This window comes from Triticum urartu, chromosome 5A, assembly GCF_056163025.1.
Source record: "Triticum urartu cultivar PI428250 chromosome 5A, HENAU_Tu73, whole genome shotgun sequence".
Taxonomy (NCBI): Eukaryota; Viridiplantae; Streptophyta; class Magnoliopsida; order Poales; family Poaceae; genus Triticum; species Triticum urartu.
In genome coordinates this window covers 684,036,675-684,063,733 of record NC_141877.1, presented here as the reverse complement: position 1 = coordinate 684,063,733, position 27,059 = coordinate 684,036,675, and the positions used below count along the sequence as shown (strand labels likewise).

Below are 27,059 nucleotides of genomic sequence, written 5' to 3'. Positions count from 1 at the left end.
AGGAGAGGAACTCATGGATGTGGACCAGCTGCGGAGGACCGCCGTTGATTTCTATTCAGAGTCAGGTCGATGCAGCAGCCTGAGTCGGTGAAGATGAGGGGTTCAACGGCGGCGGCGGCGGAGCTCGGGGGGAACCAATAGGAAGAAGACGACTAAAAGAGGGAAGAATGGAAGACCTAGGTCGTGCCTATTTATAAGGGAAGGTCGACTGAGATGGCGCGAGAAACGAGGAGACCAAGTATCATTATTCAGCGACCCCGACGCCTCGGTTTTCGGGATGGTCAGTAAAGGCAGAGATCCGTTGAAGATATGATGAAATAAAATAAGGATTTAATTGAAGATGACGTCACGGTGGGTTGACACAGATCCGGAAGATGACGTCATGGCGGGTTATGACCTTTTCACGGACAGAAGACAGAAAGACTGGTTATTAAGGTATTTTAAGATTGACATGAACCGGTTCAAATCAATCTGGGGCCTAATGTTGGGGATATAACTATTTGTGTAAGCCGCCTAGGAGGGGCCGGGTTACGCAAAGAATACTCATCAGAAAGAAGCCCAAGACCAAGCATGAAGATGGCGGTTCAATAAAGGGTCTAAGGCCCACAGGCTGCTTAAGGCCCATAGTGATAAACCACCATGATGGCATTACTTGTAACATAAGGTAGAAGTAACTAGTCACCGAGCCGGACACTGTCTATGAGCCGGCCGGGACTCTGTAAGACGCAGGGCGTCGACCCGTGTATATAAGGGGACGACCCGCCGGTGGCTTAGGGCAAGAAAACAACCAATCGATAACCGGGCATAGGGTATCTCGCTCCCTGGTGATCGAAACCTCAAGCAATACCAACCCAACTAAACGTAGGCCTTACCTTCACCGTAAGGGTCCGAACTAGTATAAACCTCTCGTATCCTTTGTCCCGATTAACCCCTTTAAGCTTCCTAGTTGCGATGGCTCCACGACTAAGTCCTTGCAAGAGGACATCTGCCGTGACAATTTCATGACACCGAACAATTGCTTATATGCCTCTTGTTCCTCATTGGCTCTTTCAAAACAGAACAATTCGCTCTTGTGGAAATTAATCTTTAATCTGGTTAACTGTTCAAATAAGCATAACACCAGCTTCTTGTTTCTCGCTTTTGCCAAGTCATGCTCCATAAAGATGATAGTATCATCGGCGTACTGTAGGACAGATACACCCCCATCAACTAGATGAGGTACCAGACTGCCTACTTGACCAGCATCCTTGGCCCTACCTATTAGAATCGTCAACATGTCAACTACAATGTTGAATAAAATAGGTGACATCGGATCTCCTTGTCTCGGGCCTTTATGTGTTTGGAAATAGTGACCGATGTCATCATTTACTCTAATTCCAACACTCCTTTTTTGCGTGAAAGACTCTGCCTATTTTCTCCAGGCTTGATCAAAACCTTTCATACGCAAGGCCTGTTGAAGAAATGGCCATTTGACTTTGTCATACGCCTTTTCAATATCTACTTTGAAAACAACCCCGTCTAGTTTTTTCGTATGAATTTCAGGGAGCGTTTCATGAAGGACCACAACCCCTTCTAGGATATTTCTGTCCGGCATGAAAGCAGTTTGGGACGGCTGCACCACAGAGTGCGCAATCTGCATGAGTCTATTGTCCCAACCTTGGTGAAGATCTTGAAACTTACATTAAGAAGGCAGATCGTCCTGAACTGCTCAATTCACACGGCCTTTGTTTTCTTAGGAAGCAAAGTAATAGTTCCAAAATTCAGATGAAACAACTGAAGCTGTCCAGAGAATAATTCATGGAACATCGGCAACAAATCCCCCTTAATAATGTGCCAGCATTTTTTATAAAACTCCGTTGGGAATCCATCCGACCCCGGAGCTTTATTGTTCTTCATCTGAGAAATAGCTTCAAACACCTCTTTTTCTGAGCACTACTAGAAAAAGGGTTGCTAGTGGCGCACCTATTTTCGCTACTAATGGCGCACTACTGGTGCGCCACTAGCATCACGCTATTAGAAATTTTTTCTAATGGCGCACCTGTGGTGCGCCATTAGAATCTGGTATTCTAATGGCGCACCGCTGGTGCGCCATTAGTATGGCCCACGGTGCGCCATTAGTATCTGGTATACGAATGGCGCACCACATAGAAGTGCGCCATTAGTAACAAATTTTTTTCAATTTTTTCAGATTTTTTTTAATTTTTTTCAAAAAAATTCAATTTTTTTTTGTTTTTTTTCTTAGTCTCGGGTCAATATTCTTAATCTCAGGTCAAATCGCACTCCGTGGTCACCCATCCTCACACTACTCCAACCCAAGCACGCTTAACTTCAGAGTTCTATCCAACCCCAGCAACCGCTCACTTCACAGGCACTTGTTGATATATCTACCATATCAATCCTATTATACCTTGTTGATGTCTAGGACTTTGTTCATGTTCATGACTATGATGAAATTTTGAAAAATATTTCAAACTTCCCGGTCATATTGAGTATCATTTTTTGAAAAAAAATTTAAAAAAATTTCAAAACCTTTTTTTTGAATTTTTTTGCCTCTAGATCTTGAAAGCCCCGTAACTTTTTTTGTGTTAGGTTTTTGGGGATTTTGAAAATGTTTAACGACGTTCCCCGTTAAATTCGGATGTGACTTTTCGAGTAGATGATTTTTCATATATAAAACTTTTTAATCCGAGTTCATATGCAAAAGTTATGCCCATTTTACAAATTTCCAGAGAGATTTTGCAAATAAAGTCGAAATTTATATTTGTAGATTTTCCCAACAACTAGACCACATATCACATGGCAAACTTATTTGTTTTATTTTTTTGACATTTTTATCATTTTTTTATTTTTCTTAAAACTGAAAAGGCGGTCCAAGGGGGGGTGCATTCGGTGGAAGCCGGACAAACTAGTAATGGCGCACCGTGGGGCGGTGCGCCATTTGTAGTTAAACTAGTAATGGGGCACCACACCCACGGTGCGCCATTACTAGTTTTGAAAAAATATATAAAAGAATTTGAAAAAAAATTTGAATTTTTTTTGAAAAAAACTTAGTAATGGCGCACCAGTGGACAGTGCGCCATAACTAGTTTTTTTAACTAGTTATGGCGCACTGTCCACTGGTGCGCCATTACTAACAATTTTTTTTATTTCTTTTTACTTTTTTTCAAAACTTCTAATGGCGCACCGTGGGTGTGGTGCGCCATTACTATGTCAACTAGTAATGGCGCACCACACCCACGGTGCGCCATTAGTAACAATTTTTTTTTCAAAACTTCTAATGGCGCACCGCGCACCAGGTGCGCCATTAGTAATATATTACTAATGGCGTACCTGTATGTGGTGCGTCATTGCTATATTCTAATGGCGCACCACACACGTGGTGCGCCATTAGTGTCCATTTCATCTATAGCCGTTTTCCTAGTAGTGGAGAACGGTGCAGTCAAAATATCGTTCTCATCCGCAGCTAGTTGAGGAACATCCTCAATCCTCGACTCATCCAGGGACACAAAATTATCCTCCGGCGGTCCAAAAAGCTTCTTATAGTAATTGGTAATGTATAATTTTAGGTTCTCCTGCCCTAAGATCGTCCCCTCATCTTGCTCAAGCTGAAAGATTCTTTTCATTCTATGCTTGCCGTTAGCTATCATATGAAAGAATTGAGTATTGGCGTCCCCTTGGACAACTTTGCGAACCTTAGCCCGCAATGCCCACTTCAATTCCTCTTCTCGCAGGAGTTCTTTCAATCTCATCTCCGCATCTACTTTAGCATGAAGTTTCGTGGGTTCTAGGATTGTGGACTCGGCTTTTACATCTAAGGCTTGAATAAGTGTAAGGAGTCTTTCCTTTTCAACCTTATAAATCCCACTAAGATGCTTAGCCCATCCACGCAAGAAAATTCTCAAGTGTCTTATCTTATTCTGCCATCTCTCAATAGAAGTCCTCCCTCCTACCTCTTTAGCCCACTCCCTGGCTATTAGTGTTGGGTTTCGTAGTAATTTCAAAATTTTCCTACGCACACGCAAGATCATGTGATGCATAGCAACGAGGGGGAGAGTGTTGTCTACGTACCAACGCAGACCGACTGCGGAAGCGATCACACAACGTAGAGGAAGTAGTCGTACGTCTTCACGATCCAACCGATCAAGCACCGAAACTACGGCACCTCCGAGTTCGAGCACACGTTCAGCTCGATGACGATCCCCGGACTCCGATCCAGCAAAGTGTCGGGAAAGAGTTCCGTCAGCACGACGGCGTGGTGACGATCTTGATGAACTACAGCAGCAGGGCTTCGCCTAAACTCCGCTACAGTATTATCGAGGAATATGGTGGCAGGGGGCACCGCACACGGCTAAGGAATAGATCACGAGGATCAACTTGTGTGTCTAGAGGTGTCCCCTGCCTCCGTATATAAAGGATCCAAGGGGGAAGGGGGGCGCCGGCCAGGGAGGAGGGCGCAGGAGGAGTCCTACTCCTTCCGGGAGTAGGACTCCCCCCCAATCCTATTCCAACTAGGATTCCCCCAAAGGGGAAAAGAGGGAGAGGGGGGCCGGCCACCTTCTCCTAGTCCTAATAGGACTAGGGGAGGGAGAAGTGGCGCAGCCACCTTGGGCTGCCCCTTTCTCCTTTCCACTAAGGCCCATGAAGGCCCATATGGCTCTTGGGGGGTTCCGGTAACCCTCCCGGTACTCCGGTAAAATCCCGATTTCACCCGGAACACTTCCGATGTCCAAACATAGGCTTCCAATATATCAATCTTTACGTCTCGACCATTTCGAGACTCCTCGTCATGTCCGTGATCACATCCGGGACTACGAACAACCTTCGGTACATCAAAATGCATAAACTCATAATATAACTGTCATCGTAACCTTAAGCGTGCGGACCCTACGGGTTCGAGAACAATGTAGACATGACCGAGACATGTCTCCGGTCAATAACCAATAGCGGGACCTGGATGCCCATATTGGCTCCTACATATTCTACGAAGATCTTTATCGGTCAGACCGCATAACAACATACGTTGTTCCCTTTGTCATCGGTATGTTACTTGCCCGAGATTCGATCGTTGGTATCTCAATACCTAGTTCAATCTTGTTACCGGCAAGTCTCTTTACTCGTTCCGTAATACATCATCCCGCAACTAACTCATTAGTTGCAATGCTTGCAAGGTTTATAGTGATGTGCATTACCGAGTGGGCCCAGAGATACCTCTCCGACAATCGGAGTGACAAAACCTAATCTCGAAATACGCCAACCCAACATGTACCATTGGAGACACCTGTAGTACTCCTTTATAATCACCCAGTTACGTTGTGACGTTTGGTAGTACCCAAAGTGTTCCTCTGGCAAACGGGAGTTGCATAATCTCATAGTTATAGGAACATGTATAAGTCATGAAGAAAAGCAATAGCAACATACTAAACGATCGGGTGCTAAGCTAATGGAATGGGTCATGTCAATCAGATCATTCAACTAATGATATGACCTCGTTAATCAAATAACAACTCATTGTTCATGGTTAGGAAACATAACCATCTTTGATTAACGAGCTAGTCAAGTAGAGGCATACTAGTGACACTTTGTTTGTCTATGTATTCACACATGTATTATGTTTCCGGTTAATACAATTCTAGCATGAATAATAAACATTTATCATGATTATAAGGAAATAAATAATAACTTTATTATTGCCTCTAGGGCATATTTCCTTCAATTAGGTCGAAGAAACCTTCTCTTTCGAACCACGCTAATTTGAAAGAGAAGGTATTTTTATTCCCTACATGTGTTGCCTCACTAGAGTCAACCAGTAAAGGGGTGTGGTCCGAGATTCAGCGTGATAACTCCTGGACTGTTACTAGAGGAAACTTCTGTTCCCAGTCAACACTCGCGAGGACACGATCAAACTTCTCAAACGTAGGGGTTGGCAAGGTATTAGCCCATGTGTATTTTCTACCAGAAAGCTCTATCTCTCTCAGATCCAAGCTTTGAATAATGGTATTAAACATGAACGACCACCTGTCGTTAAAATTATCATTGGTCTTTTCGTCTCTCTGTCTAATAATATTGAAGTCACCCCAACTAAGATTGGAAGCTGCTCAGACCCGCAAATACGAACCAAATCTGCCAAAAAATCTGGTTCGAGTTCTGGCTGTGCGGCCCCATATACCGCCACCAAAGCCCAGTTGAACCCATCGGTCTTCCATCTGACCCGGAACTTGACGGCGAAATTTCCCATAATAACACTACGGACTTCCAAAGTCTCGCATCTAACCCCAAGTAAAATCCCGCCTGATCTTCCTCTCGAGGGTAGGCAGTGCCAATCAAACTCGACACCTCCCAATAGCGTATTTAGGAATTGTGGGAAAAATTACCCCAGCCTGTTTCAGACAGGGCGGTAAAATCAAACCTATGGTCAATAGAAGCATCTGCTAGAAATCTTATTTTAGCCAAGTCTCTCAGACCTCCAGATGATGGCCAGACAATGGTCAGACACTCACACGCACGCACGCCACGGGCTCGGCGTGGCCACGGACTGGCACCTAACACGCTCACCGCGCGCGCACACACACGCCCATCGTGTCTTATTTCCTAACAGCACCGACACTATGGCCAAAAGGAATTTGAAATTGCCTCATCTATCAGTCCACGTTTCTCCCTGTTGCTATTTTGGCCAAAACCCAACAGCAGTGCAAATTTGCAAAGTGGAAAATAGTTGTAGTTGATATGGCAAAGATAATATGGTGCCCATATGACTGAAAAGTGAAAAGACAACAATTTGTATGGAGGTAGATTTAATTAAAACAGAACTCCATTCTATGACAACAATGCAATACACTTCATATCCATACTTCTGATTACATTAATATATTTCTTATTAGACAATAGGCATAGAAAGAAATCTAGACATACATATAAAGTTTCTTTCAATTACGACAATAGGTAAGAGCTAACAACCATAGCACAAAAGGGGCAAGTGGAAAGGGATACCTCACTGCTAGAAACAATCAGAGACAGGAGCTCCTACAAGCAAACTATTAGTGGAAGCTATTGACTGGGAGCACAAATAAGCTCGGTTCCAGCCATGATTTTTCAGAAACTAAACAACTTGACCACTTGATTTGAAATGATGGCATGGAAGATTTGTATGCTACTCCCTCTGTAGAGAAATATAAGAGCGTTTAGATCACTACTTTTAGTGATCTAAATGCTCTTATATTTCTTTACGTAGGGAGTAATAAAGTATCCCAGAACGGGCAATAGATCACAAAAAACACCTTTCAGCTTGTGAGCATTCCGTTTCAATGCTGAAACATACAACCCAAACAACCACTTATAAGATTTAGGAAATAGGTAATGGTAGATCATGTTCTCTGAAAGCATGTGAAATTTATTAATTGGAATAGCGTGCAATGTATTGATTCGTTTCACTAAATACACTGATCTTGTATTCAGTTTGCCAGATGTAATTGTACTCCTCAGGTTCCATGACTGCACATGGATTTACCGCAGAGTCAAGGGGCTGTTCACGGGACGCACGTTTAACTCGGTAGATGTAGTAGCCTGCAAAATCAAAATAAGGATTTGATATGCATGAGAATCTGGGAACATGATACTCTAAATTATTTAGAGCCGAAGTGCAACTGCATCATAACCTAGATGTAAAATAATGTGTTGCACCGGGCCGCTAAGGGCATGATTTGTAGTGCACAACAGTAAATAATGATCATAGTAGCGCGGAAGGAGAAGGGCGGGAGCGTGGCGGTGGCAGCAGGCGAAAGCAGGAAGGGCGGCGGCGGTTTTGGTGCTGTTTTTTATCCCCTGCATTAAAAAAATGGGCGCACAGGATGAGGACACGTATATGAGGAGGATTGGATCAGACGGATACCTGTACAAACGCACCGCATGCCCCCAATTCCTGCACGAACAAGAATTGAGATATGTAAGTCAGATAAAAATGATCTTGAGGAATATCCCTTGAAAAATAAAAGTGAACTGTCATCACAAAGTACTCTAGTTAGTAAGAAAAAGGCCAATGTACTCTTGTCTCTACTATAAATGCCACTAGACTACCCGCCATTCTGTGGGCATTGAGCGCGCGCTGCGTTTTGACCACCAGATTGATTAACTACAGTGTTTTTGGCTGCTGGCGCCTGGTCAACCGTCCACTATTTTTCATGTTCATAGCTATTTCAAGAGAGGATGACGGGTGGGGTCGTGAGGCTGAGGGGGCTAGCGAGCAGAGGGTGTGTTTTCTGTGGAGGCACGTGAACGATTGGGTGAGGGTGGGCTATTCTTGATTGGTTGAGGCCGACATGATGAGGTGGATTCCCGCTGCTCTACTTGGCTGAACTCTACCCTGTTGTGTCGGTGGTCCCGGTTACCATTTGAGCCCACGTTTCAGTGTGTTGAGTAGACGGGCTGGACTAGAGGAGCGGCGTGGAGCTCGAGGACCAATCCCCTCCCGAAAACCTAGCGCACCAGGACCAATCCTCTTCCTCCTCAAGCCCCACACCACTCCGCCATGTCCCGCCTCCACTGCTCCTCTCGCACCGCCGCCTTCTCTCCCGGCCCTCTTCCACGGCGCTCCAGGTGCAGCAGCGGGGACTCCACTATGTTCCTTCCAGTCGGATCAGGCGTAGGTCGCCGGCATCCGGCGTCGTGCGCAGTGATCCTGGATCGGGCTCAGATCTTAGTCAGGAAAGCAGGAGCGGTTGCTGCAGTGAGGGTAGCAGAGCTATAGAGTAACCCGCCTGATCGAGACCCCACCTGGTAGCTGCCTGCAGAGGAGGAGAGGTCGAGGATGGCTCGCATAGCCCATCGCAGGTGAAATCTTCTTCACCGTTTACTCTTCTTCGCATGGTAACCTGAGCTCATATCTTAATTCATGGCTTCCTACTTTTTTTTATTCTTATGGATGTAGGGTTAGCAAGGAGGAGGTTGTCGTTGAAGAGGCAGTGTGGTGGCTTGGCGGCCAGCTCTCCTCATCTCCTCCCAACAAGCGCAGGCACGATGGTTCATGGTGTCGTCGTCGTCGTCCTTGGCAGAAGGAGCATGGGCCCCAGAGAAGGTCAGGTCTCGTGCCATCGTCCGTCCACTCGAGAAGCCGACCAAGCCACCCGTCATCCGAGCCCCCTCCTCCTTGGGTCGTTCTTTTCTCTTCAGGCAGGGTGAGCTACTTCCTCCTTCCCTCCTTTCAGTTTTGTGCTGGTAGATGTGTTTGCTGTTGGTTCTGCTGCTACCAGGCTTGGCTGCTGCTTGGCCTGACTCTACCTGTGATGCTACTATGTGCTACTATATGTTCTTGGTTGCCTCCTAATTTGGTTATTTGTGAATCAAAAAACACTTTGTGAGAGCAAGGATTGAAGAGAAGGCAATGAGACAATGAGAAGAGCTTCAATTTCTTTTTTTTTAAGAATTGATGAAGGACATGTCATATGTTCAGTTGCTAACATTCTCTCTATGGTGTATGCACTTGTTGTTCATTGCATTGGAGGGCACTACTAGGAAAAAGCCTACTAGCAGCGTGGGTTAAATAGCTAGTAGTAGCGCGGGTGCCCGCGCTACTACTAGCTCGCTATAGCTAACTGTTAGTAGTAGCACGGGTGCCACCCGCACTACTACTATGTGTGTGTTAGTAGTAGCGTGGGTGCCATCCGCGCTACTACTATTAGTTTCAAAAACAAAATAAATTATCAATCCCGTGCATGATGTCAATGGCAGCAATGATTCGATCTAGCAACAGTAGGGGTCTCCAATGGTGCCGACGGGCAGCGGCAGACCAGATACGGTGGCAGTTGCTGGAGAGGGACCGGATCCAGGGCGGAGCAAGGCGACGGTGTGGGGCTCCACTTCACGGCCAAGGCAGAGAGATCTTGTTCGTCCATGGCGATGACCTGCATGGGGATGGACATGGGAGGGCGAGTGAAAACAGAGGGCAGAGGGAAAGTCGGAAAGATAGAAAGAAGGGAGAGAGGAAGGAGATGGAGGGAGCACCGGGGCTAGTCGTTGGTGGTGAGGTGCTCCTGTGTGGTGGCGGGAGGCGAGGGGGAAGACCGGCGAGCTCCGGATGGCAGCGGTGCGAGGCGGCGGCCTCGTTAGGCGTCATGGAGGAGGAGACGCACATCGGCAGGAGCGCCATCGGAGAGCCTATGGATAGAGAGAAGGAGAGTTACAAGGGAGAGAGTGATTTGGACGAGGAGATGAGGATTTCAAGGCTGTTAAAAAACGCAGTACTTAGTAGTAGCATGGGTTTATAGCCCGCACTACTACTATCAACTTAGTAGTAGCGCGGGTTTATACCCTCGCTACTACTATGGCTTCTCCCCGGGGGGAGGGGGGCACGGTAGAGACCGCTTAGTAGTAGCGAGGGGTAAAAACCCACGCTGCTAGTAAGTAGCAGTAGCGAGGGGTATAAACCCGCGCTACTAGTAAGTGTCTGCCTATAAGCTTTTCCCTAGCAGTGGGGAGACGAATACTCTTTGTGAGCAGCAAGGATTGAAGAGAAGGCAATGAGCCAATGAGAAAAACTAAACTTTTATTTTTTATTTAAGAATTGATGAATGAAATGTCATATGTTCAGTTTCTTAAATTTTCTCTATGATGTATGTATCTGATGTTCATTGCATTCGAGGGAGAGGACGACAAGCGTTAGAAAGCCTTGCGGCGTGAAGGCAGTAGAAAGCAACACCAAGTCAAGCGCATTGGCCTCGATGGCAAGAGACCACTACCATCAGGATCGCTTGACTGCTTGCTAGGTTAGTGGTTCATCTCTTACTTCATATAGGAAATGTAATGTGTGCATATAGAAGAGTCCATACCGGCGACTACATTTTTAGTTTTTTGGAATCCAAGGCAACGGGTGTTATATTTTCATAATTCTTGCCACTTACGTGTTTTGTTTAGCAGCACAGATTTAAATGTAGTAACACGTGTTTTTTCTTTGCAGCTCGACATCAAACAGTACCCTTAATAAAGCGACACGGTGGACGCTATTTGGCATATTTTGACCGACGAATCTGTTTGAATAGATTATACAAGGTTGATGTTGTTATCAGAAGATTGCAGTCTACCCCAGGGTGAGTTTATCCTTTTGGTTTATGCAAAAATGCTTATTTGGCTTCATGTATAATATGATCTTTTAGTATCTAATATTTGTTCTGTGCAACATGAGTACATGAGAAAGAAGTGCTACTGCTACACTATTGCTATTTGCCTAGGGAAAGAGAGTTCCATTGTACAATGAGATGCTAGGTATCGACGGCTAGACTATACATGGCAAAGCTTAATTTGTTATGGTGAAACCAAACCTTTAGTGTTTGGGAGTCATATTTGTTAACTTATTATTAAGCATATCAACTATGTAGTTTGTCCCACATAAATGATTGAGAAAGACTCTGCTTTTTACGACATCCTGTCTCACTTATCGTCAGGTCTAAATATTTGAATTTTATGTTGATGTTTTGACCATGGATGCCAAAATGAAGTTCCTTCCATCAATTAGATATTTTTTATTAATTTGATTTTTCTATTTTGTAGATACATATTGGTTATTTGGATGCTTTCAAAGATTTGCAGGGATCAATGAGGATTCGGGTGGCGGGGAGGGGACTGGTGATAGTAAACATGACTAAAAGCGGTGAGCATGGTGAGTTGTTCTCCCTTTTCAAATTTAAAACCTAGACAAGAATCGGTCAATTGTAATTTGGTAATATGATTAGGATAGCATAATATTTTGCTACTGCCTTGATAATAGCTTCGCGAGGTAATTCTGTCAGCTATATATGTGTTTGTTTTTCACTGTAGTTAGATCACTAATTTTAGTTTAGAAAATAGAAACATGAAGTGTGGTTATAAGAATATAATAGTAGATGTTCTTAGCATGAACAAGCTCTATAATGTACGTGCTGACTAGCTAATAGCACAATCGAATCCTCCCTAAGCTGCATACGTCAGTCATGACTTCGCATGCCCGGTTTTACTTTACGAAGAGTAGTATGTGGTGCTATAATATTACTGTGTTTTTGAATTGGGAATTATGGTTTAAATACTTATAGTGCTTGTGTGTTGGTCTGATGTATATGCGTGAAAGAAAATAAAAAAATGGATGGAGGAAGGTAACTTCTTGCTTTTCTTTCCTTTTGTTTCTCTGTTTGATAATTACTCCCTACAATGAAGGTTTGAGAATAGAAATGTCCTACTCTTTGATCCATTTTAGTATGAACGGCTCAACAGCAAGCGTGGCTGTCTGCTCCTCGCTCTATTGGTTGTGTCTCTGGCTTTCCCGTGCGCTGCGCCACACTTGTATTTGTGGCTTGCATGCTGCTGCTGTGTGTATGGTGTATTGGCTTGATGTGTGTGTGTGCGCGCGCGCATGCACTAACTAGGCGAGGATCACTGCTCACTGCTCTCTCTGTAGCTTCTTAATTCGAAAAAAAATACTTTGCCTCTGGTCTGCATCATGCTTCTAGCATGTTTCCAGGCAGGTAGATGTTTCCAATATCAAGAGAGAAAAGGTCCTTGCATGTATATACTTTTAGATGACACATGACCAGAAGTATTTCCTATGAAAAATCATGTGGCCTCGTGACGCCCCGACCCTTTTCATCAGAAATTTGTGACGAGTTTATGCATGTCTGTGTTGTTATATGCATAGGAGCATGATTTGTTCTGGCACTTTAGGCATTAGCACACCTATAATACAGGTCTTGAGTCTACAAAGTGTCATATACGTTGTGTGTGTGTGTGTGTGTGTGTGTGTGTGTGTGTGTGTGTGTGTGTGTGTGTGTTTGAAGTGTCAGTACTTTTGTGTAGGAAGTGGGTTTCCATTTATTTTGCCTTTCTGATCAGCACAATTGGCCCGGGATACGTGTAAGCTTTGTCCTAAGTAGGAAGCTAACTGTGTGCATCATCAGTTTATCACCATCAGCTGGATCTTTGAAGCCATCCAATGCTCAATTTTAGTGAATGGTGTAGCGATCCACGATTTTATCCTAAACTGCTATTAAACTCACAAGAGGGGGCATTTTAATAACAAAACAACTCTAGCCATGCTTTTTGATATACTGTATATATGTATGTTGTACTAGGAGTTTCTATTTTTTAACTATTGCGTAACAGAAAATTAAATTGGCAATGTTTGCATAACTATGATGTATTAAATTGTGTTTTGAGAGGGGTTCTTCATTTTTAAAACTAAGAATTTGGATGAGCTTAAAGCACCTATTCACGAATGCACTGAGCTTTTCTAATTGTATTTTAAATCCAGAAGAGGGCAAAATCATTGCTCTTTCCCAGATCATCTAAATAAGATGGACGGGCTCCAAAACTCCTAGTGCCATTTGTCATTTTTTGTGTTTTGATTATTACTTGAGTGCCTTTGGACCAATGGTACTATGGCGAGGTAACATTTGCACGATTGATAGTTTCTTCTCTCCTGTCGACTATATCTCCTTCCTCTATATTTCAATATATCAACAAAACAAGAGATCTATAATATCATTGTTGTATGGAGTTCATAGATTAGCACGATTGTGAGTTTGTTACTATACATTCTTGTGTCCTACATGTGAATTGTAGATATATTGTCTCTCTATGTGAATGTAAATATCCAGGTATGTAAGCAAGTCCTAACTTCTATTTACATATTTATCTATGAAATTCATACAAGAAAATCACATCTTACAGACAATTGCCCCCTTATAGGTAAATCTGATGATTCATAAATTAACTGGTCAGAGATCAGCCATGTCTATTGGTAACTGGAGTGTAGTGCTCAAAATCCTTCTAACTTTTCTACTGATTGTATTTTCTTGACAGCTTTGAGAGAAGAACAAGTACTGTTAGCCATTCTATGTCATGTATAGTAGTACAATTCTGGAGATGTTAATTGATAATGTTCATTTAGTGGAGTATTAGTAGATGATGATTTCTTTTCTTTGCAGTCAACTGGTGTATATCCTGATATGTTCAGTTTATTATCAAATTAATTTGTAAATCAGCCTTAACATTCATACAGTCTCTCTGTGCATTACAACTCTGTTTTCTCTGGTTTTGGGTCAGCTGGACGAAGTTAGTTTGTCACAACATGTGAAAATGAGTTTATTTACCTACACTGTTGCTTTTATGAGTTAGCAAAGATGTTTTTCATATAGTTAGTTAGGCATCACTGTCAAGCTTGGCAAAGGGGCTACTGGTGAGGCCTACAAGGCTGGAAGCACTGCATCAGCTAGCCTAAGCTCGAAACACACACGAGTACTAGTACAGGAGACACGACGTCAATACTTTTTATTGTTTTTTTTTTGGGGGGGGGGGGGGGGGGGGTTATGCAGGGAGACGTGTAGGAACGAATGGATTAAAACTAACCATGCAACTACACATTCAAAAAAAACCTAGACAAATATACATATACTGACCAAGAAAAAATCATATATTTTCTTATAATATAATTTCATCACATACACAACTATGACAACTTTTTTTTTTGCAGCAGCTCTCGACTCGCTGGCCGGAGATGGAGGGACTTCTTATTTTCCTCCTTTTTGCGAGAATTCTTTCAATCTATTCATCTTCAATCATGGCAGTACAACGAACATCATAAATAATAAAAATTACATTCAGATCCGTAGACCACCTAGCGACAACTACAAGCACTGAAGCGAGCTGAAGGCGCACCATCGTCATCGCCCCTCCCTCGGCAGAGCCGGGCAAAACTTGTTGTAGTATATAGTCGGGAAGTCATCGTGCTAAGGCCCCATATGACCAGCGCAACAGAACAACAATCGCCACCGATGAAGAGTAGCGTAGATCAGAAGGGTCCAACCTGAAAACACACGAATGTAGACGAACTACGACCAGATCCGAGCAAATCCACCAAGGACAGATCCTCCGGAGAAACATCTCCACATGCCCATCGATTGCTAGATACACCACCGGGGGGTGGGGGCTAGGCGGGGAGAACCTTATTCCATCTTCAGGGAGTCGTCGCTGTTTTGTGTTCCTGAGTAGGACACAAACCCTAAAAAACTCGAAGGACAGAAAAAAAGAGGCCTCCCATCGGCAAGGTCGGGATCTACCGCGCCGCCATGACCCTAAGGCAACCCGAGATGAGGCAGACCGACGACGCCGCCGTCGGTGAAGGAAATATGCCCTAGATGCAATAATAAATTTGTTATTTTATATTTCCTTATATCATGATAGATGTTTATTATTCATGCTATAATTATATTAACCGAAAACTCGATTCATGTGTGATACGTAGACAATACACCGTGTCCCTGGTAAGCCTCTACTAGACTAGCTCGTTAATCAAAGATGGTTAAATTTCCTAACCATAGACATGTGTTGTCATTTGATGAACGGGATCACATCATTAGGAGAATGATGTGATGGACAAGACCCATCCGTTAGCTTAGCATATTGATCGTTCAGTTTTATTGCTATTGCTTTCTTCATGTCAAATACATATTCCTTTGACTATGAGATTATGCAACTCCCGGATTCCAGAAGAATACCTTGTGTGCTATCAAACGTCACAACGTAATTGGGTGATTATAAAGGTGCTCTACAGGTATCTCCGAAGGTGTTTGTTGGGTTGGCATTGATCCAGATTAGGATTTGTCATTCCAGATATCGGAGAGGTATCTCTGGGCCCTCTCAGTAATACACATCATAAGAAGCCTTGCAAGCAAAGTGACTAATGAGTTAGTTGCGGGATGATGTATTACGGAACGAGTAAAGAGACTTGCCGGTAATGAGATTGAACTAGGTATGAAGATACCGATGATCGAATCTCGGGCAAGTAACACACTAGTAGAAAACAGGGCTTTGGTCACAGCTCAATATACACATTAGTCCCGGTTCGAGCGGCTAAAGGCATTAGAGCATCTCCAGCCGTTGGCCCCCCAGGACGCGTAAAAATCGCCCCCAGGGGCGAGCCGGCAATACAATCGGCGCTGGGGGCGGTTTTGCGCCCAGTCGTCGCCCCCAGCTCGCCCCCAGGCGCCGAAATTGGCCCACTTTGCAGCCCCATTTCGGCGAATAAAGGGCCCATATGGGCGAGAATAGCCCCTTTTTCGGCGTGGTTTCGCCGTGTCTCGGCGTTCAATTATCAACACAATTATTTCTTATCACATATTTCATCACAGAAAAATCAAATACTTCAACAAAATAGTACAACAACAAATAGTTCAATACAAATTATATAGTTCAACAAATAAAAACTCGTATTTCATCACACGGCGTCCCCCTTGAGCCTCCATACACTAGTAGAAAAGGGGGCAAAGGTTCAGGCCGGGTAAGCCCATTAGTCCCGGTTCAGTCTAGAACCGGGACCAATGGGTGCATTGGACCCGGTTCGTGAGCCTAGGGGGCCGGCCGGGCCACGTGGGCCATTGGTCCTGGTTCGTCTGGACCTTTTGGTCCCGGTTGGTGGGACGAACCGGGACCAATGGGCCTGGCTACTGGCCCACCACCATTGGTCCCGATTGGTGACATGAAGCGGGACCAAAGCCCCCCCCCCCTTTAGTCTCGGTTCATGCCACCAACCAGGGTCAATGGTGGTGCCTATATATACCCCCTCGCGCAAGAGCAGAGCACACTGCTCTGTTTTTTCTTGCCGAGGGGGAGAGGGCTTGGTGGTGCTCTAGCTCACGTCCTATGCACGCAAGGTGTTCGATGGAATGCCCGAGCCACACTACTTAAGCTTTCTCCTCTCCAAGCTCGACCTCCAAGCTCCATTTTCCTCAATATTTGTCTAGGTTTAGCGGTCCGTCACGCCCCACCCCCGTCTGTTGGGGAACGTTGCAGAAAACAAAATTTTTCCTACTCGTTTCACCAAGATCCATCTAGGAGTTCATCTAGCAACGAGTGATTAGATGCATCTACGTACCTTGTAGATCGCGAGCGGAAGCGTTCAAAGAACGGGGATGATGTAGTCGAACACGACGTGATTCAAATCACCGATGATCAAGCACCGAACGGACGGTGCCTCCGCGTTCAACACACGTACGGAACGGATGAAGTCTCCTCCTTTCTTGATCCAGCAAGGGGGGAAGAGAGGTTGATGAAGATCCAGCAGCACGACGGCGTGGTGGTGGATGCAGGGCGTCACAGTAGCAGGGCTTCGCCTATACTACGAGAGAGAGACGTAACGGGGAGAGAGGAAGCACCAAAGGCTGAGGTCTGAAATCCCTCCTCTCCCCCACTATATATAGGAGGTCCAAGGGGGGGTGCGCAGCCTAGGAGATCCAATCTCCTAGGTGCGGCGGCCAGGGGAGGGTTTCCCTCCCCCCCAAGGCACCTCGGGGTGCCTTCCACCACTTGGACTCCTCCGTGGTGGAAACCCTAGGCGCATGGGCCTAGTAGGGCTGGTGCCCTTGGCCCATGAAGGCCAAGGCGCACCCCCTACAGCCCATGTGGCCCCCCCGGGACAGGTGGCCCCACCCGGTGGTCCCGGTACAATACCGATAACCCCGAAACTTGTCCCGATGGCCGAAACAGCACTTCCTATATATAATTCTTTACCTCCGGACCATTCCGAAACTCCTCATGACGTCCGGGATCTCATCCGGGACTCCGAACAACATTCGGGTTACTGCATATTCATATCTTCATAACCCTAGCGTCACCGAACCTTAAGTGTGTAGACCCTACGGGTTCGGGAGACAAGCAGACATGACCGAGACGACTCTCCGGTCAATAACCAACAGCGGGATCTGGATACCCATGATGGCTCCCACATGCTCCACGATGATCTCATCGGATGAACCACGATGTCGAGGATTAATCAACCCCGTATACAATTCCCTTTGTCAATCGATATGTTACTTGCCCGAGACTCGATCGTCGGTATCCCAATACCTTGTTCAATCTCGTTACCGGCAAGTCACTTTACTCGTACCGTAATGCATGATCCCGTGATCAACCACTTGGTCACCTTGAGCTCATAATGATGATGCATTACCGAGTGGGCCCAGTGATACCTCTCCGTTATCCAGAGTGACAAATCCCAGTCTCGATCCGTGTCAACCCAACAGACACTTTCGGAGATACCTGTAATGCACCTTTATAGTCACCCAGTTACGTTGTGACGTTTGATACACCCAAAGCACTCCTACGGTATCCGGGAGTTACACGATCTCATGGTCAAAGGAAAAGATACTTGACATTGGAAAAGCTCTAGCAAACGAACTACACGATCTTTGTGCTATGCTTAGGATTGGGTCTTGTCCATCACATCATTCTCCTAATGATGTGATCCCGTTATCAATGACATCCAATGTCCATAGCCAGGAAACCATGACTATCTGTTGATCAACGAGCTAGTCAACTAAAGGCTTACTAGGGACATATCATGGTCTATGTATTCACACGTGTATTACGATTTCCGGATAATACAGTTATAGCATGAATAAAGACAATTATCATGAACAAAGAAATATAATAATAATACTTTTATTATTGCCTCTAGGGCATATTTCCAACAGTCTCCCACTTGCACTAGAGTCAATAATCTAGTTACATTGTGATGAATCGAACACCCATGGAATTCTGGTGTTGATCATGTTTTGCCCTAGGGAGAGGTTTAGTCAACGGATCCGCTACATTCAGGTCCGTATGTACTTTACAAATCTCTATGTCTCCATTTTGAACATTTTCACGAATGGAGTTGAAGCGACGCTTGATGTGCCTTGTCTTCTTGTGAAACCTGGGCTCCTAGGCAAGTGCAATAGCTCCAGTGTTGTCACAAAAGAGTTTGATTGGCCCCGACGCATTGGGTATGACTCCTAGGTCGGTGATGAACTCCTTCACCCATATAGCTTCATGTGCTGCCTCCGAGGCTGCCATGTACTCCGCTTCACATGTAGATCCCGCCACGACGCTCTGTTTGCAGCTGCACCAGCTCACTGCTCCACCATTCAACATATACACGTATCCGGTTTGTGACTTAGAGTCATCCAGATCTGTGTCGAAGCTAGCGTCGACGTAACCCTTTACGACGAGCTCTTCGTCACCTCCATAAACGAGAAACATGTCCTTTGTCCTTTTCAGGTACTTCAGGATATTCTTGACCGCTGTCCAGTGTTCCTTGCCGGGATTACTTTGGTACCTTCCTACCAAACTTACGGCAAGGTTTACATCAGGTCTGGTACACAGCATGGCATACATAATAGAACCTATGGCTGAGGCATAGGGGATGATACTCATCTCTTCTATCTCTTCTGCCGTGGTCGGGCATTGAGCTGAACTCAATCTCACACCTTGCAAAACAGGCAAGAACCCTTTCTTGGACTGATCCATTTTGAACTTCTTCAAAATCTTATCAAGGTATGTGCTTTGTGAAAGACCTATGAGGCGTCTTGATCTATCTCTATAGATCTTGATGCCTAATATATAAGCAGCTTCTCCAAGGTCCTTCATTGAAAAACTCTTATTCAAGTAGGCCTTGATGCTGTCCAAGAGTTCTATATCATTTCCCATCAAAAGTATGTCATCTACATATAGTATGAGAAATGCTACAGAGCTCCCACTCACTTTCTTGTAAACGCAGGCTTCTCCATAAGTCTGTGTAAACCCAAACGCTTTGATCATCTCATCAAAGCGAATGTTCCAACTCCGAGATGCTTGCACCAGCCCATAAATCGAGCGTTGTTGCTTGCACACCTTGTTAGCATTCTTAGGATCGACAAAACCTTCCGGCTGCATCATATACAATTCTTCCTTAAGGAAACCATTAAGGAATGCCGTTTTGACGTCCATTTGCCATATTTCATAATCATAGAATGCGCCAATCGCTAACATGATTCGGACGGACTTCAGCTTCGCTACCGGTGAGAAAGTCTCATCGTAGTCAACCCCTTGAACTTGTCGATAACCCTTAGCGACAAGCCTAGCTTTATAGATGGTCACATTACCATCCGCGTCTGTCTTCTTCTTAAAGATCCATTTATTTTCTATGGCTCGCCGTTCAACGGGCAAGTCAGTCAAAGTCCATACTTCGTTTTCATACATGGATCCTATCTCGGATTTCATGGCTTCTAGCCATTTGTCGAAATCCGGGCCCGCCATCGCTTCTTCATAGTTCGAAGGTTCACCGTTGTCTAACAACATGATTTCCAAGACAGGGTTGCCGTACCACTCTGGTGCGGAACGTGTCCTTGTGGACCTTCGAATTTCAGTAGGAGCTTGATCAGAAGTATCTTGATCATCATCATTAACTTCCTCTCTAGTCAGTGCAGGCACCTCAGGAACATTTTCTTGAGTTGCGCCATTTACCGGTTCAAGAGGTAATACTTCATCAAGCTCTACTTTCCTCCCACTTACTTCTTTCGAGAGAAACTCTTTCTCTAGAAAGAATCCATTCCTGGCAACAAAGATCTTGCCTTCGGATCTGAGGTAGAAGGTATACCCATAAGTTTCTTTAGGGTATCCTATGAAGACGCATTTTTCCGACTTGGGTTCGAGCTTTTCAGGTTGAAGTTTCTTGACATAAGCATCGCATCCCCAAACTTTTAGAAACGACAGCTTAGGTTTCTTCCCAAACCATAATTCATACGGTGTCGTCTCAACGGATTTCGATGGAGCCCTATTTAAAGTGAATGCGGCAGTCTCTAAAGCATAGCCCCAAAAAGATAGCGGTAAATCGGCAAGAGACATCATAGATCGCACCATATCTAATAAAGTGCGATTACGACGTTCGGACACACCATTACGCTGAGGTGTTCCAGGCGGCGTTAGTTGTGAAACTATTCCACATTTTCTTAAGTGTGTGCCAAATTCGTGACTCAAGTATTTTCCTCCACGATCTGATCGTAGAAACTTGATTTTCCTGTCACGTTGATTATCAACTTCACTCTGAAATTCCTTGAACTTTTCAAAGGTTTCAGACTTGTGTTTCATTAAGTAGACATACCCATATCTACTTAAGTCATCAGTGAGGGTGAGAACATAACGATAGCCACCGCGAGCCTCAACACTCATTGGACCGCACACATCAGTATGTATGATTTTCAATAAGTTGGTTGCTCGCTCCATTGTTCCTGAGAACGGAGTCTTGGTCATTTTACCCATGAGGCATGGTTCGCACGTGTCAAATGATTCATAATCAAGAGACTCTAAAAGTCCATCTGCATGGAGCTTCTTCATGCGTTTGACACCTATGTGACCAAGGCGGCAGTGCCACAAGTATGTGGGACTATCATTATCAACTTTACATCTTTTGGTATTCACACTATGAATATGTGTAGTAATACGCTCGAGATTCATTAAGAATAAACCATTGACTATCGGAGCATGACCATAAAACATATCTCTCATATAAATAGAACAACCATTATTCTCGGATTTAAATGAGTAGCCATCTCGTATTAAACGAGATCCTGATACAATGTTCATGCTCAGACATGGCACTAAATAACAATTATTGAGGTTTATAACTAATCTTGTAGGTAAATGTAGAGGTAGCGTGCCGACGGCGATCACATCAACCTTGGAACCATTCCCGACGCGCATCGTCACCTCGTCCTTCTCCAGTTTCCGTTTATTCCGCAGCTCCTGTGGTGAGTTACAAATATGAGTAACGGCACCGGTATCAAATACCCAGGAGTTACTACGAGTACTGGTAAGGTACACATCAATCACATGTATATCAAATATACCTTTGGTGTTGCCGGCCTTCTTATCCGCTAAGTATTTGGGGCAGTTCCGCTTCCAGTGACCCTTCCCTTTGCAATAAAAGCACTCTGTCTCAGGCTTGGGTCCATTCTTTGACTTCTTCCCGACAGCTTGCTTGCCGGGCGCAGCAACTTCCTTGCCGTCCTTCTTGAAGTTCTTTTTACCCTTGCCCTTCTTGAACTTAGTGGTTTTATTCATCATCAACACTTGATGTTCCTTCTTGACTTCTACCTCTGCTGATTTCAGCATTGCAAATACTTCAGGAATGGTCTTTACCATCCCCTGCATATTGAAGTTCATCACAAAGCTCTTGTAGCTTGGTGGAAGCGACTGGAGGATTCTGTCAATGACCGCGTCATCCGGGAGATTAACTCCCAGCTGAGTCAAGCGGTTATGTAACCCAGACATAGTGAGTATGTGCTCACTGACAGAACTATTTTCCTCCATCTTACAGCTAAAGAACTTATCGGAGACTTCATATCTCTCGATCCGGGCATGAGCTTGAAAAACCATTTTTAGCTCTTCGAACATCTCATATGCTCCATGTCTCTCAAAACGCTTTTGGAGCCCCGGTTCTAAGCTATAAAGCATGCCGCACTGAACGAGGGAGTAGTCATCAGTACGTGTCTGCCAAGCATTCATAGCGTCTTGGTTCTGTGGGACGGGTGGATCACCTAGCGGTGCTTGTAGGACATAATCTTTCTTGGCAGCTATGAGGATGATCCTCAGGTTCCGGACCCAGTCCATATAGTTGCTGCCATCGTCTTTCAGCTTGGTTTTCTCTAGGAACGCGTTGAAATTGAATACAACATTGGCCATTTGATCTACAGGACATATTGTAAAGATTTTAGACTAAGTTCATGATAATCAAGTTCATCTAATCAAATTATTAATGAACTCCCACTCAGATTAGACATCCCTCTAGTCATCTAAGTGTTACACGATCCAAGTCAACTAATCCGTGAACAATTAACACGTGAGACGGACTAGTCATCGTCGGTGAACATCTCCATGTTGATCGTATCTTCCATACGACTCGTGTTCGACCTTTCGGTCTCTGTGTTCCGAGGCCATGTATTCACATGCTTAGGCTCGTCAAGTTAACCCTAAGTGTTTTTGCATGTGTAAAACTTCTTACACCCGTTGTATGTGAACGAAAGGATCTATCACACCCGATTAACACGTGGTGCTTCGAAGCGATGAACTGTAGCAACGGTGCACAGTTAGGGGAGAACACTTCTTGAAATTGTTGTAAGGGATCATCTTATTTACTACCGTCGTTTTAAGTAAACAAGATGCAAAACATGATAAACATCACATGTAATCAAATAATAATAGTGACATGATATGGCCAATATCACATAGCTCCTTTGATCTCCATCTTGGGGCTCCATGATCATCCTTGTAGATCGTCATACTCATCGACATGTAAGTCGTGATTCCTTGTACAAGAACATGATCAATCTCATACATCACATATATCATTCATCACATCCTTTTGGCCATATCACATCACATAGCATACCCTGCAAAAACAAGTTAGACGTCCTCTAATTGTTGTTTGCATGTTTTACGTGGCTGCTATGGGTTTCTAGCAAGAACGTTTCTTACCTACGCAATGACCACAACGTGATATGCCAATTGCTATTTACCCTTCATAAGGACCCTTTTCATCGAATCCGATCCGACTAAAGTAGGAGAGACAGACACCCGCTAGCCACCTTATGCAACTAGTGCATGTCAGTCGGTGGAACCTGTCTCACGTAAGAGTACGTGTAAGGTCGGTCCGGGCCGCTTCATCCCACGATGCCGCCGAATCAAGATAAGACTAGTAACGGCAAGCATATTGAACAAAATCAACGCCCACAACTACTTTGTGTTCTACTCGTGCAAGAGAACTACGCATAGACCTAGCTCATGATGCCACTGTTGGGGAACGTTGCAGAAAACAAAAATTTTCCTACTCGTTTCACCAAGATCCATCTAGGAGTTCATCTAGCAACGAGTGATTAGATGCATCTACGTACCTTGTAGATCGCGAGCGGAAGCGTTCAAAGAACGGGGATGATGTAGTCGAACACGACGTGATTCAAATCACCGATGATCAAGCACCGAACGGACGGTGCCTCCGCGTTCAACACACATACGGAACGGATGACGTCTCCTCCTTTCTTGATCCAGCAAGGGGGGAAGAGAGGTTGATGAAGATCCAGCAGCACGACGGCGTGGTGGTGGATGCAGGGCGTCACAGTAGCAGGGCTTCGCCTATACTACGAGAGAGAGACGTAACGGGGAGAGAGGAAGCACCAAAGGCTGAGGTCTGAAATCCCTCCTCTCCCCCACTATATATAGGAGGTCCAAGGGGGGGTGCGCAGCCTAGGAGATCCAATCTCCTAGGTGCGGCAGCCAGGGGAGGGTTTCCCTCCCCCCCAAGGCACCTCGGGGTGCCTTCCACCACTTGGACTCCTCCGTGGTGGAAACCATAGGCGCATGGACCTAGTAGGGCTGGTGCCCTTGGCCCATGAAGGCCAAGGCGCACCCCCTACAGCCCATGTGGCCCCCCCGGGACAGGTGGCCCCACGCGGTGGGCCCCCGGGACCCCTCCGGTGGTCCCGGTACAATACCGATAACCCTGAAACTTGTCCCGATGGCCGAAACAACACTTCCTATATATAATTCTTTACCTCCGGACCATTCCGGAACTCCTCGTGACGTCCGGGATCTCATCCGGGACTCCAAACAACATTCGGGTTACTGCATATTCATATCTTCATAACCCTAGCGTCACCGAACCTTAAGTGTGTAGACCCTACGGGTTCGGGAGACAAGCAAACATGACCGAGACGACTCTCCGGTCAATAACCAACAGCGGGATCTGGATACCCATGATGGCTCCCACATGCTCCACGATGATCTCATCGGATGAACCACGATGTCGAGGATTAATCAACCCCGTATACAATTCCCTTTGTCAATCGGTATGTTACTTGCCCGAGACTCGATCGTCGGTATCCCAATACCTTGTTCAATCTCGTTACCGGAAAGTCACTTTACTCGTACCGTAATGCATGATCCCATGATCAACCACTTGGTCACCTTGAGCTCATAATGATGATGCATTACCGAGTGGGCCCAGTGATACCTCTCCGTTATCCAGAGTGACAAATCCCAGTCTCGATCCGTGTCAACCCAACAGACACTTTCGGAGATACCTGTAATGCACCTTTATTGTCACCCAGTTACGTTGTGACGTTTGATACACCCAAAGCACTCCTACGGTATCCGGGAGTTACACGATCTCATGGTCAAAGGAAAAGATACTTGACATTGGAAAAGCTCTAGCAAACGAACTACACGATCTTTGTGCTATGCTTAGGATTGGGTCTTGTCCATCACATCATTCTCCTAATGATGTGATCCCGTTATCAATGACATCCAATGTCCATAGCCAGGAAACCATGACTATCTGTTGATCAACGAGCTAGTCAACTAAAGGCTTACTAGGGACATATCATGGTCTATGTATTCACACGTGTATTACGATTTCCGGATAATACAGTTACAGCATGAATAAAGACAATTATCATGAACAAAGAAATATAATAATAATACTTTTATTATTGCCTCTAGGGCATATTTCCAACACCGTCTTCACCGCCGTCGATCACCCGCGCCGATCTCATCACCGGCACCACCGTGGTGAGCCTCTTGTTCTTATCTTCTTTCTGAAAGGAAAAATATTCTTACTTGTATGTTTATATAGATACTTGTATCATTTTCTTACTTTTATTATTGCATCTTATATAGTGCGATGGTTTTGGTATCCGCCCCCGTCGGCCCTCGTCCTGTCTATGATTCGGATGTGGTATATATTATCTTTATAACTATTGGTTCATTTATTGTTTATGAAAATTATGCCGACCAACGTGGCATAGATTTTATTTATCTAGGAGGTATGTGAACCGGAAATTCCAACCGACCCTATTGTTGAGAGGTTAAATTTAGTTGAAGAAGGAAACAATTTCTTGAAGGAAAAAATAAAAAAATTGAGGAGGAGAAGATGATATTGGAGTTGCATGTTGTGGATGTCGTCGATGATCACAAGATCAAGATGGATGCAATGCGCTTGAAGATTGGAAAGATTAGAAAATATGCCGTTCATACTGAGGCTTGGTATCATTATGCCGTTGGATCAATTGTTACCTTTGTTGCGATTATGATCACGTTTGTTTTCGCATTGAAATGTTTTACATAGTTTCAATGTATGGTTTAATTAATTAGATGCTGTGGAGAGCTATATGTTGTTAGATGAGAACTATGTATGTACTTTGGTTTTAATGTGATGATGAACTTATATTAATTTGGTCACTTAATTATCTATTCATGATGTTCTGTAATGGTTTTTGACACACTTAATTATATATAATGCACGCAGATGAACCGGCAATGGATGTACGGTGACAGACATACCTCCGAGTACATTAAGGGCGTAGATGAATTTCTCGAAGCGGCACAGGCAAACAAGCAGAATGGTTTTATGTGTTGTCCATGCCCTAATTGTGGGAATACGAAGTCTTACTCTGACCGGAAAATCCTTCACATCCACCTGCTTTACAACGGTTTCATGCCACACTATAATGTTTGGACAAGGCACGGAGAAATAGGGGTTATGATGGAAGACGGCGAAGAAGAAGAGTACGATGACAACTATGTGCCCCCTGAATACGGTGATGCTGCAACGGGGGGAGCTGGTGAAGATCAAGAGGAACCAGACGATGTGCCCAATGATGCTGCAACAGGTGAAGCTACTGAAGATCAAGAGGAACCAGACGATGTGCCCGATGATGATGATCTCCGCCGGGTCATTGTCGATGAAAGGATGCAATGCGAAAGTCAAAAGGAAAAGCTAAAGTTCGATCGCATGTTAGAGGATCACAAAAAAGGGTTGTACCCCAATTGCGAAGATGGCAACACAAAGCTCGGTACCGTACTGGAATTGCTGCAGTGGAAGGCAGAGAATGTTGTGCCTGACAAAGGATTTGAGAAGCTACTGAAAATATTGAAGAAGAAGCTTCCAAAGGATAACGAATTGCCCAACAGTACATATGCAGCAAAGAAGGTCGTATGCCCTCTAGGATTGGAGGTGCAGAAGATACATGCATGCCCTAATGACTGCATCATCTACTGCGGTGCATACAAGGATCTGAACGCATGCCCGGTATGCGGTGCATTGCGGTATAAGATCAGACGAGATGACCCTGGTGATGTTGATGGCGAGCCCCCCAGGAAGAGGGTTCCTGCGAAGGTGATGTGGTATGCTCCTATAATACCACGGTTGAAACGTCTGTTCAGAAACGGAGAGCTTGCCAAGTTGATGCGATAGCACAGTG

General features: G+C 44.8%; 1 protein-coding gene across 1 annotated transcript in view; it reads left to right on the top strand.

Moving 5' to 3' along the window:
- Positions 1-10,103: 10,103 nt before the first annotated feature.
- Positions 10,104-27,059, top strand: part of LOC125507684 (uncharacterized) — a 28,243-nt gene continuing 11,287 nt past the window's right edge. Inside the window, exons 1-2 of the mRNA XM_087524932.1 lie at positions 10,104-10,229; positions 11,536-11,610. Coding sequence (XP_087381058.1) covers positions 10,104-10,229; positions 11,536-11,610 — 201 coding nt within the window. The remainder of the gene's footprint in view (positions 10,230-11,535; positions 11,611-27,059) is intronic.